Raw genomic sequence first — 19418 nt, 5'->3', positions numbered from 1 at the left:
GTATGCTTAGTATTCACATTTGGTTTAATACTTTCATTTAAAGATTTTTCTCAAAATGACAAAGGTATATTTTATTATTTGCAGATATATTTTTCTCAAAAGTTGTGGTTGTTTGATGATTTTGTTGGCAACTTGGCATCTTTTGATATTTTGTGGTTGTTGTTTTAGAGAGAATTTTTGGTGGTATCCTTGTGATGTTTTGAGAATGATTAAATGTTATATAGATTATCTATTGTCATTAGATTTATAAAGAATCAAATTCTAGTTGTAATGAACCTATACACTTTAAAATGACTTTAGTATTAATTTTAATGGTTTGAAAATTGAATTTTTCTAAAAACTGATTTTAAAAGTGAAATTTTTGTTAAAAAATTTGGTTTAAAAATTGAATTTTTAAAAACTAGTTTTAAAACTGGATTTTTGGTTGAAAAAACTGATTTTAAAACTGGATTTTCAAAAACTAGTTTTAATAAAAATTCGGTTTTAAAACTGGATCTAAAAAAACCGAATTTTAGATTTAAATAATAAAAAATCCAATTTAAACCGATTTATAAATAAAATCGAATTTAAATTTTAAAATCGGTTTAAAACCAATTTTTATTTTTTAAAACCGATTTTTTTCTTCAATCCAGCTCAGATTTGGTTTCATAAACAACAAAACTGGTTCTGAAATGGATCTAGTTTGGATTTTTAAAAATCCAAACCATCCCACCCCTAGTTCCCCATCAAAAACTCCAACAAGCACTTTTTCTTTTGCCTCTTGAATCTATTTCGAAAACACCATCATGCTTTGCTACCTTGTTAGTGACATTTCCTGTAGGCTGTAGCTTGTAGGAGTCACACGTCCATATTACACACATTTGAATTTTATACCTCATTTTTCGATTAATTTAAAATAATCACACCTAAAAATAAAATTATTACCATCCAAACTTAAAAAGCAAGTCCATTTTTTCTTTTTCTTTTTTTTTTTCTTTTTTGAAGTATTATAAAAACGCTTGCTTGCCTTTTTCAACTTATTTTCTAGATTTCAATCAAAGTATCAAACACACAATTAGAAACACGTGTTACATGCAATGGTACAAGATTCCTAATTTTACTATAATGTTATTTGAATATTTGTGAAAAACCATATGCCCATGTACTCTAATCTCTTATTAGATATTTAGTGGACCATGGTAGAATTGAGCAGGAAAAAAACTCTCAACTCTAAAGTGAAGAGAGTAGTTAAGTAATAAAAATATAAAATAAGAAATTAATCATCATTGAATTTGTAAGATCTATGTTCAATCTATCACATATGAACCGTATCATCTTAATGTTAGAGTGATTAATCAGTTAATTTTTCACTTTACCAATCCTTCACTTTAAAAAACCTTGGTTCGAATGGAGCCCATACCCCCCATCAAATGGTGGATGAAAATGTCAACATTTCAAAAAGTATCATGTAGAACTAACATTACTCATAATCAATGTAGTAATTTCGGGGACCAGTAACATGGCTGCAAAAGAGAGGGCCTATCAAATGATACTGGGATAGTTAACCATATGCATGCATGAAAAGCAGAGCTTACAACAACCTAGGACTAATTTTCTGCAGGAAATTTTAATCTCAAGTGGTCCTTTAGAAAATTCTTAAAGCTATCCTCTGTGCTTCCTTTATAGGACATAACCATCAATGCAGAACACAGAACAAAAGTTTTAAATGGATACAGCTGTTTGAGAATCTCCGGGTCCCTATCATAATCCTGCCAAGACAAAAGTTTAATTAAAAATAGGGGGTTATGAATATAGAAACAAACCTATACATAAAAATATGAGCATACCTTTTCAGTAATAACAACTATGGGCTTGGAACCAAACTTGCCCTCTAATTCTCTTAGCTTGGCTCTGATCAACTCAATATCCTAGATTAGTATGAGGAAAAAAAGAGTATCCTGGTAAATGTTTTTTTTTTAAATAAAATTAAGAAACAAGAGGAAATTTAAATGGTATGGCTTGGCAGCACAGGTGCAAAGAATGTATGACAGATTTAAATGGTGACTTGAAATAACAGTATTTAATCAGTCAGAAAAATATTTCTTTGAAATTCAGGAGATATATATAACGTACCTTGACATGGAATGCATGATGATCACTGAAATCTACTCGATCAACATAACGTGCACCCATCTGCATCAAGTTGTTTTCACTTTAGAGATAAAAAGAGCAAACAACAGGGACCTCGAAGCGAAAACCACTTAAAAGGTAAGTAAAAGTATAGCTAGAACCACTTAAAAGGTAATTAATTATTTTATTTATCTCTTGTTTAGTTATTTTACTTTTAGTAGAACCTTTTCATGATTAAGAATCATAGAATTTTATGATTCAAGCAAAATGAAAGACAAGTTTTAACAAGTGAAAATACAACTGGCCAGTTGATATGTTTATGTTTAGTTATGCTATTTAGAAGAGGAACGATTATTAAAGAGGAATACCTTCTGAATTTTCTTCACAAAAGATTCTGCGGAACCAATAGCCGAAACACATAATATAGTAGCTTTATGGAGACCTGTCAACGGTATATTGGCTTTGGTATTACCCACCTCAAATAAGTAAGTTGGATCCATTTTTGTTAAGAAAAGTGGAATCGACTCTTTGATTCCTCGGATTGTTGACTCAATATCCTTGAGAATATTCTCAGACACCTATGAACCACCCGAAGTACATTGTCAGTAAGCAAATCTATATGCCAACCAAATGACTAAATTCAAACTGATACAAAAACATTTGCAAATTATTTCCTTGAAGAAGGTATCGCTTTAGAATACCAGGTCTGCATGATGGATTACAACTGCATCTGCTCGTTTAAGTGCAGTCAAGGGTTCCCTCAAAGGTCCAAGTGGCAAAAGCTGAAGGTTGCCCCAAAGAGTCAATCCATTAACCATTACAATATCCAAATCACGCCACAAACTCCAGTGCTACCTTACATACAGAAGATAACATTTACAGCAACTTCTTGTCAAAAAAAATGAAGGTAATTAAGCAAGCCAAAAGCAGGGCTCAGTATTTCCAGTATCATACTTAACACTAAATCATAAACCATACCTCAATAAACAAAAAAAGGTTGCAAAGGAAATTACTTTTCTATATTGTTCTTTGGTGCGTGCAATAGTTGGCATTACCTGCATTGCATCATCAAGAACTACAGCACCAATATTTTCTGAATCAACAGAAATATTCAACTCATGACCCAGCTGCTGTTTCCTATACCATGAACTCTCTCTGGTATCAACATAGCCATATCTTTGGATAAATTGACTTGCAACCGCAGCTCGATTTGCGCCAACACCAAACTTAGTTGGTGTCCAAAGTAAATGCCTACGAAGCATGTTGACTTCATCACCACCTGCATAACCCTGCCAGAATAAGCAACATATGAAGCCAGATAGGCAAGTTAGAAATTAAACAGTATTGCTTCAGCTAGGATTTTGGCCTGAAGGGTCAAATGTATCTTCCATCAGTTATGATGCCAAAGGAGATAAGCCTTAAAATTTGATCATTAAATTATAATCCTATTTGCACAAAAAATAAAAAGTGTACTTTTTCCTTTGTAACACACACATCATGTATCAGACAAAATATGAATGCATAACACCATGAACTGCTGATATGTCAGGGACCGCTTAGTCCAATAATAGGGGCCACTTAGTCTAGTAACAAGAGCCGCTTAGACTAATTATTTGGATGGTTGGGAACTAGTTAGGAATTTTTGAATTGTGAAGGAGAGCTGTCTTTCGAGCAGATGGTCAGCGGTTGGCAAGATATTTACTCTCAAATTTATGTATAAAGAAAAGGAAGTGTATTGAAGTCAGTTCAGCTATTGGCCTTAGATAGTGTATAAAAGAAGTAGACCAAGTTGAAGAGAGCCTTCAAGATTGTTGTTGTTGTTGGTGGTGGTGGTGAGGTGTGGTGAGGGAGAGGTTGGGGACAAAATTCAGGTGGAGGTGACGGTGGGTGGGGTGGCAACGGGGTGAGGGAGGGGTGATGGTGATATTGAGGAGGAGATGATGATGTTGATGTTGATGTTGATGAAGCAGGTGAGGTGCTGGAGATGATGAGGGAGGGACCAGATGAGAGATAATATTAGGATGATTAAGAGGGGATTATCATAGGAGTAATTAGGAAAAAAGTTATTTTGACTAACTTTCACCACCAAAAATTTAAGGCTTTCTTTACTGATCTGCCACCATTTTGCAAATTTATCACCAAATTGACGCTGAATAAAATTAAAACTTATTTCATTTAAAATTGATTCAAAGAAAAGATACAGATATTTTTGATACTTTTCTAAATCATCACGAGAAAAAATATACTTTACCCTAATAATTAATCATATGCACATTGCTGCAGGGTATTGCTAGCCTACATCCTATACTTTTAATGTTCCATTACAGGATTTTTCTGGCAATACACCCGGGATGCAACCTGTAAGAATATGTGTAAATGCTAGTCTTCTACTGTGTCTCCACTCTCCAACAATGACGACTGAACCAATAATGATATAAGTATGGAAATTGCAAAATTCAGGTCCATTAATTAAACTAAAAAAGATGGAGAAGCAAGGAAGGAGAAGAGAGTACCCTTGAAAGAATGAGAGGTGAAATTCCAGAATGACACAACCAGCGAGCTATAAACTCAACCATGGGCGTCTTCCCATTTCCTCCCCAGCTCAAATTCCCAACGCTAACAACAGCAACTGGCAAACTAATCTTGCAATCAAAAACACAAAATTACAGCTCTGCCCTTTCGAAACAAAGTTAGGGAGAAGAAGGGTTACCGGTGGACTGGGAAGAAGCCGTGTCGGTAGAGAGAGTGGCGAAGTGAGAGAGCGAGTTTGTAGAGAGAGGAGGAAATGGAAAGGAGAGGGATGAGAGAGCGGTGAAGACGACAGAGCTTACGAGGATTGCGAGCGTAAGCTATCTCATTCGCTGCTCTCCTCACTTTTTCCATATCATTGCTCCCGCTTCTTTTCGACGGCGAAGGAAATGTATGGCCACGGCATTTTTTATTTAAATAAATTAAAAAATATTTTATTTACTAAAATAAATAATTTTAAAAATTATTACAGAAATACTAAAGATTACTGTAAGTTTACACATATTTTATTGGGAAAATTACTGTAAAGGACCATTAAGGAGATTTAATTATTAAAAAAGATCTTTAATACCAAAATTAGTAAGAAGGACCAAATTTTTTTATAATATTTAAGAAGAAGAATCAAATTTTTTTATAAGGAAATAAATATATCCTTAATTATTTTTTATAATCTTTAATATATGCTGTTTGATTCTCAACGTTATATAAATATGTATGAATATTCACTTGAGATTAATTAATTAATTAATTAAAAAAAATACTCTAAAAGAACGTTAGAAAGATTTAATTATTAAAATATTAATTTTTAACTATTTATTTATTTATTTTTTATAATTTTTATATTAACAATTTTTTTTCTAAAATTTTAATAATTTTTATTATTTATTTATTTTTTACTTTTATGATCTTTTGTCTTTTTTTTCTCTTTAGCTAAAGATCACAAAAATAAAAAAATAAATAAGTAATTAATAAAAAATAATCAAATAATAAATGTCTACCATTCAATTATTAGTAAGAGTATAAATGAATATTCAAATATCTTAATATTTTTTGAATTAATTTTGTCCGAAATTGTTTTATGTATACGCTATTGTTGTGCAGTGCACCTATATATAAACATGTTTAATATGTGCAAGATTCACCTGAAATACAAATTGCAGCACCATCCAATTTTTTTTCTCACTATAAAAGATCCATTCCCTAAGATTATATTGTCTAAATGGCTCTTAGATGGCTTGTTCACTCAACTTGTCATGTTTTAGGTACTACCTTATTGACAAAACTGTTGAAGAAGGATTGACCCAACAAGAGTATCCTACTACTTGTTCAAAATTTCATATGAAATCAAGGAGGAGTGGAAGGTGGATTTGCTTCTTCAGCAGTATGGGTTAAGCTTCAAGGGCACCTTTTATGACAAGAGAGTTTTTTATAAAAAAAATTTATCTCTTTATTATAAAAAGATTTGGTTCGTCTTCTTAAATAATATAAAAAGATTTGGTCCTTCTTACTAATTTTAGTATTAAAAGTCCTTTTTAATAATTAAATCTCTCTAACGATCCTTCAGAATAATTTTCCCTATTTTATTTACATTTTAAACGAGATAAGATAGTATGTGTGATACGTGTATATCTTGTTTATAGTATAAAAACGAGTATAAACAAGATACGTACAAGCTTATCTCATTTATACGTGTTAAATTATAACGTTTACAATGTAAACAAGATACAGTAAGACAAACTTTTAACAGTTATAAAAGAATGTGCAACCTTTGACATTTTCTACATACATTTCATATCTTCTTCTCCTCCGTTTTTTCTTCCTAAAAATAGGCAAAAATGTCTAGTAGTAGCGGATATGTGGTTGTCTATGTGTATCCCAATTGCCGTATGAGGAACAGTGACAATAGGGTGATATTTGAGTGTGATAATCCGTTGTTATTGTGCAGTCAGCAAGTAAGTTCGAGTTTGATATTGAGCAACCTTGGTGGTTTAGGGAAAAAAGAGATCGAAAGGGTGGGGTATTGTTGCTAGCACCATTGGGTAACGGAATTTTTCGGTTTCGCCTGTTTCGGCTACAAGGCGATGAGTATGTGCGACTCATGTTTGACATCCATAGGAGAATTATGGCGGAACAAGTGATGGAGCTTTCCGTAGAGGTTGGTGATGTTGGTGGCAGTAGATCTACCCACTCGACTTTTGTGAAGGATGACCTACCTCTTGCACCACCACCGATTCATGTTACTAGTCCAGTGAAAGGCATGGACGTCAGTGATGAAGACTCCGACGAAGATTACATTGCGGATAGCAACGATAGTGATTCGTCTGAAGATGATGATGAGTAGGAGTTTGTACCGAAGACGCCGGCTGAGCCAGCGATGCGCTATGTGTTGCCTCCCCCCTCCCCACCCCATTCTGGCGCTATCAGATGTACCAAGTCACTATCATGCATTGGATCTGCACGCGATGCATGATAAAACTCTTTTTTTGAATATCGAGGAAGACGATAATAACCTAGATGGTGAGGTGGAGTTTCGTGTCGGCCACAGATTCAAAAGCAGAGATGTAGTAATGCAGGGTGTGAAGAACTACAGCATCCGCAGAAGTGTTGACTATAGAGTAATCAAATCGGACCGATTGAAGTACCATGTGCATTGTCGCCAAGCTGCAACTGGATGTCCCTGGAGTCTCCGTGTAGCCCTCCGACAAAACCTCAGATACTGGTGAGGTCAAGTTTAATTGTGGCGTATTTACTCATTTATGATTGTTATATCTAGTGCAGTTTTCAACCATGAATGTTTTATTTCGTTACAAAGATCTGGAGGGTTGGTGGAGTGCATACGTGTTTAGCACCCACCATGTCCCAAGACCATCGACAATTGGACAGTAGCCTCATCTGCAAGGTCATCTTACCGTTGATACAGTCCAACCCATTTATCAGCATCCCTGTCTTGAAGGCTACAGTTCGACAAAGTTATCGCTTCAAACCCTCATATAGAAAGGTCTAGATGGCAAAGCAAAAGGCAATTGCGTAGATATATAGGGACTGGGAGGAGTCATACAACAAGGTGCCAAAGCTTCTACAAGCACTGCAGAGTTGTTGTTCCGGAATGATATGCGAGCTCAGGGTCGTACCTTACTATGATGGGCACCTTATGGTCCGCGACTGTAGCATATTCGACAAAGTATTTTGGGCGTTCATGTCCTGTGCTGAGTCTTTCAAGCATTGCAAGCCTTTTGTTTCTGTCGACGGCAGGCAGATAAGGTGGTGTGTTGCTTATTGCAATTGTAAAGTCCGAGAATACGGAGTCATGGTTTTTCTTCCTGACTAATCTGAGATGACATGTCACCCCCCACAGGACGGCCTGATGATTATTTCTGATAGATCTCAGGCAATCAAGGCTGCATTGAGAGCCAATGATAGTGGATGGCACCCTCCCAGGGAGTTCCATGCTTATTATGTAAGACACATGGCCGCAAACTTTATGTCTCGTTTCAAGTCCGACAAGGGCAAGCGATTCCTCATTAACGCTGCTTACAGTCCAAGCAAGGCTGGGTACGAGTGGTACATGGATGTCTTGAGAGGTTTGTCGCGAGAGATGGCGGACTAGGCTGGTAGATTCAACAAAAAATATGGCTATAACAGTGCGACGACGATTGCCGGTTTGGGAACATGACAACAAATCTGTCGGAGTGCATCAATGCAGTGCTGAAGGGTACACGGTACTTGCCGATTTCTGCCATCGTGCGCATCACGTACGAGAGGCTGCAGAAGTTGTTCGTCACGACGGGCAGGGAGGCACAGACATAGCTGGCGGCTGGAAATTGCTTCTCCCAGGGGCTGATGGCAGCTATTGAAAAGAACGGAGAGTGTATCCTAAAGATGTGTGTTACCCATTGTGACAGATGGGCTTCAGTGTTTGTCGTTGAGGAGTTAGAGCCGTTCGAGTATTGGTCACAAGATTCATTCCGTGTTCGGCTAACGGTGAATACGTGTGACTGTTGACTTTTCCAATTTCTCCACTTTCCATGTCTTAGGATGGCAACGGGTCCCCATGGGGGCAAGGGGCACCCGCCCCCCTCCAAAACCTGTCCCCGTCCCGTCCCCGTGACGGGTAATGGAGACCTCGTATCCGTCGAGTACCGGAGTCTCCGTGGATATCCACAGATTTTATAAAAAATAATAAAAATTGAAAAAATAAAAAATAGAAAAAATGAAGATAATTCCCAATTGTTATTACAAACATGTTTTTTATTGTCTCTAAATACTTAAACATCAATAAACAATAAACATCTCTACTAAATATATTTATAAAATATTAAAACAACCAAATATATTCAAAAACTAAAAAACATAATTCTCAAGCTTTCTTTCATCCTGTGATGGTAGTGATGGTAAATTTCAATTTATTTGAATCTTACATCGAACAAAAAATCACAAATAATAAGAATTATAAAATTTCAAAGAAATCACAAAAATTAGATGACATAAATCACAAAAATATAAATTGTAACGAAAAAAATCAAAATAAGGAATAATCAGAATCAGAAATAATATAATAGTTAACAAATTCTTCAAAATAAATTAAAATTAACAAGTTTTTCAAAGCATATTAAAATAAATCAGAACAAGTTCTTCAAAGCAAATTAATAAGTTCTTCAAAACAAATTAAAATTAACAAGTTTTTCAAACCAAATTAAGATAAATCAGAACAAGTTCTTCAAAGCAAAATAAAATTAACAAATTCTTTAAAGCAAATTAAAATAAATCTGTACAAGTTCTTTAAAGCAAATTAACAAGTTACAAATTAAAATTAATAAGTTCTTCAAAGCAAATTAAGATAAATCAGAACAAGTTCTTAAAAGCAAATTAACAAGTTCTTCAAAGGAAAATAAATTCACAAATTCTTCAAAGCAAATTAAAATAAATCAGTACAAATTCTGCAAAGCAAATTAAAATTATAGAGATAATACGATAGATGAACCCTAAAATCATAACTGAATGAATTTAAATGGTAGTTTACAAAACTTACCGGGAGGAAGAATAGCTGTGTTGACAGTGAAGATCGGCGACAAGGCGAATAGGCAAAGAGGCGAAGATGTGAAGATGAGAAGACGCGGAGAGGCGAAGACGCGAAGAGGTGAAGGTTGGCGAAGAGGCTATGAAGCGATGCTGCTGCCTCGGCTGGGTCAGGCGGCGACAGCATTGTTCTCCTCGGCTGGCCAGATGCGACGACGATGTTGCGATTGCAAACAGGATGACTGATGAGACTTAGGCGCCCGAGGAGAGGGTAGGAGCTTCGTGTTGGTGACGGTGATGGGATAGGAGATGGCAAACAACAGTGGTGATTGGTAGTGGTGAGAGGAGAGGAGAGGAGAGGGCGACCGAACTTCAGATTTCAGAGTGAGTGAATGCGAGTGACGACTAAGGTATATATATATATATATATATATATATATATATATATATATATATATATATATATATATATATATATGACAAGGATATTATTGCCTTTTTACATATACGGAGATTATAAAGATCCCCACGGGGCGGGAATATATATAATCAATGGGTCCCCGTCACTGCTGGTACAAAATTTCTCCCATATCCGCCCCTTAGCGGGTAAATCCCCGCGGTACCCACTTGCCGGGAGTTTTTGCCATCCCTACCTATGTCGATATGCACTGGCCACTTGTGCCACTGCAAGCATCGAGTGGGCTCCATATGTTCATCCAGTGTACATGCAGGGGGCTGTGTTCAAGGTATACGAGACAGAATTTTCACCGATATCCAACTAGGCGCTTTGGCCAGAGTGGTGTGGGACTCTGCTTCGTCCTAACCCACTCTATTTGGAGGATTATAATGAAAAAATCGAAATTTTAAGAACTACATTGAGTATTTATGCAAATTTCAAAGACTATTATGGAGATTTTCTCGAAGCACAGGAAAAGAGATTATCATTGGTTAGGGTTTGTAATAAAAAAAGGAGATATTTAAAATTTTAAAAAATAAATGAAGATAAAAAAGTCTAAAAAATTAATGTAAATCTATTTCCATCACTTAAAATCTGTGTCTCACTATTTTATTAATATATGAAATACACATATCTTATGTATGTTTGTGTGTAAATGTGTTATTCTCATTTTTTTTTCCAACAAACCAAACAATAGACACATTCTATCATATTTATATCTTGACTTGGCACACACATCAATCAAACAAGGTGTAAAAGTCTTCCAAGTCATATACAGGTGTTTTATCTTCTCACTACTATTTATTTTTTTAAAAGATAGGAGCGAGCTTAGAATGTTAGTGGAGCGTCTAAGAAGATGTCTCATGTCATTTTAAAAAAATAATTCATAAATATCACCCATCATTTTATATTGTTGTGGAGACTCATGTGATGTATGATAGAATGAATTTTTTTTTTGGAATGGTTTGGGATACTCTTCTGTTAGCATTTCTAAGGCTCAAGGCACAATGATAGAATTTGGTTTCTTTCCTCTGTTGATATTAATCCTTGCAAAGTCATTGAGATCATGAAACAATGCATTACTGTTGACATTTTGATGGGTAATAAGTCTTGGGTTTGCAGTGCAGTTTATGGAAATCCAAGATGTGGTTTGAAGAAGATTATTTGTAAGATAGATTCGTTTGATACTTATCTTGTCGTTTATGATTTCTTTAAGGAAAAGTATAGGTAGATAATGAAAATATTAAACAATATGAATAATAGATGTATCGGATGTTCATTTTATTAGGTGTACGAATAGTTATTCTAATATAAAGATTTAGGTAAATAATTTAGAAGTGTAGTGTATTTTTATTCTAATTTGATTTTCAAAATTTATGATTTATTGTGTCTTAACTGGGAAGTTCAATTTAACCTTTTTGTTGAGAGAGGCTTACACAATCGTTGACCTACTGTCAAAGAGGGGAGCTAGAAGGGAGGAAGATTAGTTGAATGGATATCACCTTGGCCAAAACTGAGTCTTTTTTCTCTTTTTTTTGTCTTTTATTTTCTTTTTTTTTAATGTTAAAAATAAATTAAAAAACTTATTTCAAACGTTAACAAATAAAAATATTCAAATTAAATATTAGTCATAAATTTAAAAAATTTTGAAAATTTTGAAAATTAAAATATAATTCCTATATATTAGCTAAATTCTAAAACAAATAAAAAATTAAGAAAAGAGTTATTAGATAATGAACAAAAATAAATTCTCTCAATTGTTATGTGTTTATTCATTTTCGTAAAACAATCAAGTAGATGGCAAATGCTATCATAATAGTTGTAATCTGAATTTAATTTTTAAAATCTTCTGTTATATATTAAGATTTTAGATAAGTGACCTCACTTTACAAAAATTTTTAATCAAATAAGGTTATAATTTAAGGTTAATTTTTTTTATATAGATTAATATGTGTGTAGTACTTTATTATTAAAAGTTTAGGTATTTTTTTCTTTATATGAAATTATTTTTTTAAAGTTGATATTAATCAAATTAAACCATTTGATTTGTTTAAAGAGAAAAAACGAACTATAAATCAAATGATTTGATTTTAAATTTTAAATCTTTTATTTTTAGTAACAAAATAATAGTATTTGATTTCAATGTAAATTTTTTTATTTTCAAAAACATAAATCAAACAATCCAAATTGTAATCTTTTGTTAAAAAATTAAACAATTTAAAAAAAATTAGAGGCGCCAATTCACATCAATATAAAACACGTCTTTTATCACATCCTTTTGTGATATACACTCCTGCGACCTAGAAAAATAAGGAGCGACAATTTAAATCTTATTGCAGTATTATATTTTATATATTTAATTATTTTTTGAATTCGTATAAAATATTAAAATATCGATTTTTTCTGTACTACTATCGGGAGAAAAATAAATGAAAATGACGGAAGTTGCGGGCAGAAGAAGGGACACGCAAGCCCTCCCGGGCAACGGGCAGCAGAAAGCGCCGTTTTATATACAGACTCCGATACAACAATAAAAAGGAAATCCTTCATCATTCACTTATTACTTATTAGTATTGCCCCCACTGATCCGAGCCTTAGGTTCGTGCCCTCGGCACCCAGGTTCGGACCCTAACAATACCGCACCCGAGCCTCTCTAAAGACGCCAAACCTGTGCCTCCGCGAAGAAAAAGCAAAGGAAATGGAAGACGACGAAGCAAAGCAAGAGAGAGAAAGCAGCACCTTCTAGAGAGAGAAACAAGAGAGAGAAATTGGTCTGATGGGTCAGATCGGGAGGAGGAAGAAGAAGGGAAGGCCATCGAAGGCGGATCTGGCACGGCGCTCCGGAGAGTCTCAAGCGGCGGAGAAATCCGATATCCGGCGAAGTCTCCGGCGCCGGAATGTGAGGTACAACATCATTGACTACGATGACGATTACCTTGACGAGGATGAGGACGAGAGGAGGCGCGAGAAGAAGAAGCTGAAGCTCGTTGACAAGCTCAACAGTGACGAAGAAGAAGAAGAAGAAGAAGAAGAAGCAGCTCGAGGGGAAGGTGAAGATGACGCAGAAGAAGAAGAGGACGCGCGTGCCGATTCGCGTGCTGAACACGCGCTTGAAGAAGATGAAGAAGGAGGTGACGTTGACGAAATTGAAGGAGGAGAAGAGAACGAGGACGCAGAAGACGAAGAAGAAATGGTGAGTGATGTGAGTCAAAGTTGAAATGGAAAACGAAATATGCAAAAAATTCCACAGTTGCACTGAGAACTCACTCAACTCAGCGTGTAGCTAGCTATAAATAATCAATTCTCTCTCTCTTTCTCTCTCTCTCTAGGTTTCTCTGTCTGTGTCGGGATTAAGGGGAGAGAGAGAGAAACTTACAAGTCAACTGTCAAAACTACCATCCACAACACCTGATTTCTCTCTCTCTCTCTCTCTCTCTCTCTCTCTCTCTAAATATATATAAGTTATGTCTGTCTCTGTCTTGTGAAAGCAGTGTATGTCTTTTGGTCCTTTGAATGGAGTTATTAATTGTGTTCGGTGTCTGTGTTTCTTTGTTATGATGACAGGTAAAAGGCAGAAAAGTGGATTTGAAAGGGCTCCACTGTGCTTCAGGTTTGTGTGATTTCAATTGGGTATTGTGGTTGTGGTTGTTGTTGGGGGTGCACTTGTTAATTCTCTCTTTTTCTTGTTTACAAGGGTGATTAGATTTGGGCACTGAAAAGGATACAATACACATGGTTCTGTTTCTGTCTAGTCCTTTGATTTTTTCCCCCTCCTCTTATTTTGCCTTGTTTTTCGGTCATTGGTGTTAGGAACTCCAACGAATCCTCCATCTGGGATTCCACTGCCGGATAAGAGGACTCTGGAATTGATCCTTGACAAGCTTCAAAAGTATGGGTTCTCAGTTCTCTCTCTCTCTCTCTCCCTCGTTTTGGTTTATCATATGACTGCGTAGTGATCCTTCATTTTGGGTCTGTATGATGGCAGGAAGGACACTTACGGTGTGTTCGCAGAACCAGTTGATCCAGAAGAGGTGTGTGAAATTTTCTTCCTTTGAATTGGTAATCTTGCTATTGGAAGACACCTGCTGAATTGGAAGCTCAAATTCTATTTTGACATGCAGCTTCCCGATTATCACGATGTAATTGAGCATCCCATGGACTTTGCCACGGTCAGGAAGAAGTTGGCAAATGGATCCTATCCCACTTTGGAGCAATTTGAGGTACGTTAAAAACAAAGTTTTCTTGATTGTTTATGAATTGTATTTGGAGGAGTTTTTGTCTTTTGTTTGAGGTTTTTATTATTTTGCAATTTGGGATGTGATCTTGAGCCTGCTTACAATTCCTGGAATTGGGAGTTGAGATTGAATTGTTTAAGGCACTGCTTTCTCTCTAGTTTTCTTTTTTTTATTTTTGTTACACTCTCCCCGTCTTTTCATTTGGTGGATTCTGTAAGATTGAGTTTGTCAGCAAATGTCAGTAAAAAAATATTAATTCTTTGAAATTAGAATGCAAACCCTTTAGAATGGCTTATTTGTCAATTTATTGAACTGGTAGTCAAGGTTTGTATGCATGTCAGAAAGATGAGCAGATTTTTATGTTCCAATATGTAATAAGTTTCTGCAGTATTAATTACCGGCAGCCATTGCAATATTATGTTATTATTGATGTTGAAGATGTTCAATGTGTTGTGCTATTTTATTTTCTTCTTTTTTGATGCATCATGCCATCTTCATCGGATGGAGAATCTTCTGCTAATACATGCTCAAGATGGCCTAAAGTTGGAAGTTGTGTGCATATCTAAGATGGGGAATATGTGATACATCACATGAGGTTTCTTGTATTATATAGTTGTGGTTTTTGCCTCAACATATGTGTGTTTCTGATTCGGGGATTATAAAATTACGAAGGATGTACTTTTTATGTTAACCTAGAAGGAGGAAAAAATCTTTTTATATTTGTTTGATTCTGTTCAGCAGTTAATTTGTTTGGCATCAAATTTTGATATCGTAACCTGGTGGTGAAATTGGAGATTTTTGTTTAGCGACTTTAACGCTAAAATATTGTATCCCCATAGTATGATAAGTGATGTCATTTTACCTATTTATTATACAGGCAAGGGTCATTTAATTTGTATGGCTAAACTCACCTAGTAAGAAAAGGCTTTATTGTCTTTGTTTTGCATATGGGGATGGAAAATATATACACTGGAATTCTAAAGAAAATCCCGCAGTTTTTAGCTTATGGTTTTTGTGTCTGGCTTCCATCTTTTCATGGATGCCACTCTATTTTTTATTTTTATTTTCGTACAACAGTTTCAGCATGATATGATAGCCTAGATCTTAGTTTCAAAAGCTTTATTTACTAGGACAGCAGAGGCATCTTCTTTACGGCAATGGTATACCAACCATATTATGCACTTCTTGGCCTCAAATATTTAGTTAGCTTTACAAAAATCTCCATTTAAAATTTGCCAGATAAAACGGTTTATGTTCCATGGACTATAATTTGATTGATGTTATTATCCAATGATCTCTAGTCACATGATGTTTACTACACACAGTCATGGGTGCACATTTATGATCGTAGTTTGTTTTTAACTTTGACTAACATGGATTTTCGTTGCTATAGAATTTGTAGAATTTTCATAATCAATTATAATTGTTATGCAATATCCATTATATTCAAGAAACGTGATAATGAACTTACTTTTCTACTAAGAGATCCCTCTGTTGCTTGAGTCTTATTTCCTGATTGAGTAAAAAATTGCAAGACAACAAAAAAATAGTGTAACTTCACTGATCTGCGAATGAAATTGTTGGATGCAGAGTGATGTATTTTTAATCTGCTCAAATGCAATGCAATACAATGCACCAGAGACTATTTACCACAAACAGGTAATGGCTCAATACATACCCTGTTTTTCCTACCAACATGTGGCATCGCTTATCATTTTTGTGTATTTACTTTTGGACCTGTATCTGTTTTGCAGGCACGATCAATACAGGAACAAGGGCGGAAAAAGTTCGAGAAGTTAAGGATAGACTTTGAACGCTCCCAGGCTGAACTGAAACTAGAACAGAAAACAAGGTCTATTTCTTTGGTTAAGAAACAAGGAAAGAAGCCACTGGGTCGAGCCTCACAGGAACCCATTGGCTCTGATTTTTCCTCAGGGGCAACTCTTGCTACCATTAATGATGTACAGCCAACTTCTTTTCCAATGCAAGGCGGTAGCTGTGAGAGACCTGGAATAATTGATGGCATTCTGGAGGCAAATGCTTTCATGATTGATGCAACTCAAGAGAAAGCTGAAGATATTTTGCCAGGTATCTCAAACAAGGGATTGCATTCTTGACTGTCTGTCCTTATACGATAGGGCTTCATTCTTCACTTCTATGCATCGTCGGAAAAGTAATAATCACAACGTCATCTTCTTTTGCTTCATTCCATTCCTCTACTTTTTTCAGGGCGAGGTCTTCTCTCCAAGATGGGAAGGAGGTCATTAGCTCTTGATGAAGATCGCCGTGCATCTTATAATATGGCAAATCAACCAAATACACGATCAGATTCAATATTTATGACTTTTGAGAGTGAACCTAAGCATCTGGTTACTGTAAGTATCCATAGTTCTGATTTCAAATTTTTTAATTAATTTCAACTCATCTTTTTCATATCATTCTTCTCTTTTTGGATTTAGGTTGGACTTCATGCGGAGTATTCCTATGCTAGGAGTTTGGCTCGATTTAGTGCAAGTCTAGGACCTGTTGCTTGGAAAGTTGCTTCCCATAAGATTCAGCAGGCGCTGCCAGCTGGATGTAAATTTGGTCGTGGTTGGGTTGGAGAGTATGAACCTCTTCCAACCCCAGTATTAATGTTTGGCAATCGTATGCAAAAGGATGATAGTTTGGTTACGAGGTTGCATTGTAGTAGTGCATCTATAAAGGGTGACAAAAATTGTAGAAATGTGGAACCCACCATTGAGCATCATGGTGATCGGAAAGTTTTTCAGGGGAAGCAGTTTCCAATTTGTCCTCCCAATGGGCTTGCATCAGAGGGAAAACCCTCATTGTTTGGTTCTGGTGGAATAAGACCCAATGCTCCTGTTGACCTCAATAATCAGCAGAAGAATGTTCCATCCAAGAATTTTGGTAAGTCTGAGAATCAGTTTTTGAAACAAGTGGAGTTGAACTCTGCACCTTCAATGAATGAAAATAATTCCACTTCAGTTGCAAAGTTTCCAAGTAACGCTTCTCCAACTTTGTCTAAGCCCAGAGAAATGGTATCAAGGAACATGAATACCATTCCATCTGTATCATTCAAGCAGCCAGATACTAATGGAGTGGTTAGTGGAGAATTGCCAAATGGAAAAGTAATGAATCCTAATTCGAATAGACAGGTGACTTATCCATCATCTGAGAGTACATCAAACCAAGCAGGGAGAGCACCTCCTCTTGTCCATGGCAAGGAGCAGAGTGTCAGTGACCCAGTTCAGTTAATGAGAATGTTTGCCGAAAGGACTAAAAAACAGCAGGTTTCTAATCATTCCCCAGGTAATACTCCGCCAGTGACACCATCAGATCGATCTGTACAGAGAGATGACTCGGCCAATGCTTCAGCAGCAGCAGCAGCCGCTCGGGCATGGATGTCTGTAGGGGCAGGAGGGTTTAAACAAGTACCAGACAATTCGAGCTCACCCAAAAGTCAGATATCTGCATATTCATTGTACAATCCGACAAGAGAGCTGCATCAGCATATGTCCCAAATTCGGGGGAACTTTCCTCCTGGAGCAGCACCTTTCCAGTCTGACAAGAACAATTTTCCATTCCAGGCATTTGTACCGCAAGCTGCTATTTCACCGTTTCCAAACAGACCTATGGTTATCCCTCAGTTAGCATCAGCTGATCTATCTAGATTTCAAATTCAGTCCCATTGGCGAGGTCCAAGCCCTCCTAGCCAACCAAGACAAAAACAGGAAACACTTCCTCCTGACTTGAATATTGGCTTCCAATCTCCGGGATCACCTGCGAAGCAGTCTTCAGGGGTCATTGACTCGCAGCAACCAGACCTAGCTTTGCAGCTATGATGTGGCATTGCTGTCTTTGGTGTTTTGGCAGGAATTTGACTGATCTGAACTCAGTCCCATCATCGGATAGTGAATTTTCATCCCCAGAAGCTTGCATAAATGTGAGCCAAAGTCTACCTTGGTTATGCTTTGGTGCATGGTAATGCTGATTCAAAAATGTGCTTGCAAGTTTGGAAGGCTCGTGGTGTATTAATTAACTTAAAGGAGTTACTCTCTTAATGACCGACTTTCTGTGTTGAAGCCACAGAAGAAAATCTGCTGGTAATTGATTACTGAAGCAGCCAAAAGAATCCCATTGTTGCCTTTGTACATTGTTTACACATGAGATCCAGTTGCGTAGATATTAGTTCATTTAATGATTGCTTATGTATAATGTATCTGAATTGGTGTTAGGTCAAGTTCTTAGCTTCTCTATTATTTTGTACAATTAAATTTACATGTTATTTAGGCGAAACAGCTTGCTTCATTTTCCTTATCTAACTTGATAGGGTCGCTTCTTTGAACAAATTCTGGTTAAATGCGCGTCCATTCCGTATGAATTAAATGTTTTATTGACATGTCGTCTCTGTTTCTTTTTCCAAAACTTTTCATCTTCTGTGAAGTTAACAATTTTTTACTCCATATATAAGTTTGCACTTTACAAAGACAAATTAAACTGTTCTTTTATTCCTACTCGGACGAAAATACGAAATTAGTCATGGGATCCACTTGTTAGTTGTTGTGACAGTGTTCAGCCGGAAGATAAGAATTTATTTGGAATCTATGTTTTGTTTTGTCTTGTTTTTTTCCCCTTTTAGTTCAAAACAACATGGCTCCACTCACCAAGAAGGTAAGGAGCAAGTATCGACAACAAAATACAACTTGAAAAAAGACAATCCAGCATGTGACGAATTTCAAAACTCATACATCCGTAAGTATAATACATCCCATCCCATAAACTTGATATGGACACTATAATGTTAAGCATTGATATTGTATTGTAGAGCCTATATAAACTTGATTCTCAATTTCTCTTCCAAGATGAATGTTTAGAAACTTAGAATGTGGTATTCATGTTGGCACTAAAAGTTTTAGTATCATTATCCTTACACATACCTGGATCTGAGGACTGAACTATGGTGCACCATGCACCCAAACAACTTTGTCTCCACTCCCCACTGTCTTTGCTTACTATTAATAGGGTGGAATTGACAGAAGGGTCGCGTTGTCTCACGAGAGCAAGTCCGA

The 19418-nt window shown here is 36.0% G+C and overlaps 2 protein-coding genes across 2 annotated transcripts; one reads left to right on the top strand and one right to left on the bottom strand.

Annotated features, from left to right (window-relative positions):
- Positions 1–1366: 1366 nt before the first annotated feature.
- Positions 1367–5009, bottom strand: LOC130940129 (probable tetraacyldisaccharide 4'-kinase, mitochondrial). Its single transcript, XM_057868181.1, has 8 exons — positions 4820–5009; positions 4623–4746; positions 3165–3398; positions 2811–2960; positions 2478–2687; positions 2113–2172; positions 1827–1907; positions 1367–1748 (listed from the first exon to the last, which is right to left on the bottom strand). The coding sequence occupies exons 1-8, from the start codon at positions 4990–4992 to the stop codon at positions 1587–1589; spliced, it is 1194 nt and encodes a 397-aa protein (XP_057724164.1). The 5' UTR covers positions 4993–5009; the 3' UTR covers positions 1367–1586.
- A 7653-nt stretch (positions 5010–12662) lies between these two features.
- LOC130962700 (uncharacterized) lies at positions 12663–18746 on the top strand. The gene is made up of 9 exons (XM_057888879.1): positions 12663–13304; positions 13676–13721; positions 13922–14000; positions 14097–14142; positions 14233–14331; positions 15937–16005; positions 16101–16434; positions 16576–16721; positions 16806–18746. Exons 1-9 carry the CDS (start codon positions 12888–12890, stop codon positions 18189–18191), a joined length of 2622 nt encoding a protein of 873 aa, XP_057744862.1. The 5' UTR covers positions 12663–12887; the 3' UTR covers positions 18192–18746.
- The last annotated feature ends 672 nt before the right edge of the window (positions 18747–19418 follow it).

This window comes from Arachis stenosperma, chromosome 1, assembly GCF_014773155.1.
Source record: "Arachis stenosperma cultivar V10309 chromosome 1, arast.V10309.gnm1.PFL2, whole genome shotgun sequence".
Classification (NCBI taxonomy): Eukaryota; Viridiplantae; Streptophyta; class Magnoliopsida; order Fabales; family Fabaceae; genus Arachis; species Arachis stenosperma.
The sequence above is the reverse complement of the archived record's forward strand: the minus strand, read 5'-3'. Positions and strand labels throughout refer to the sequence as shown.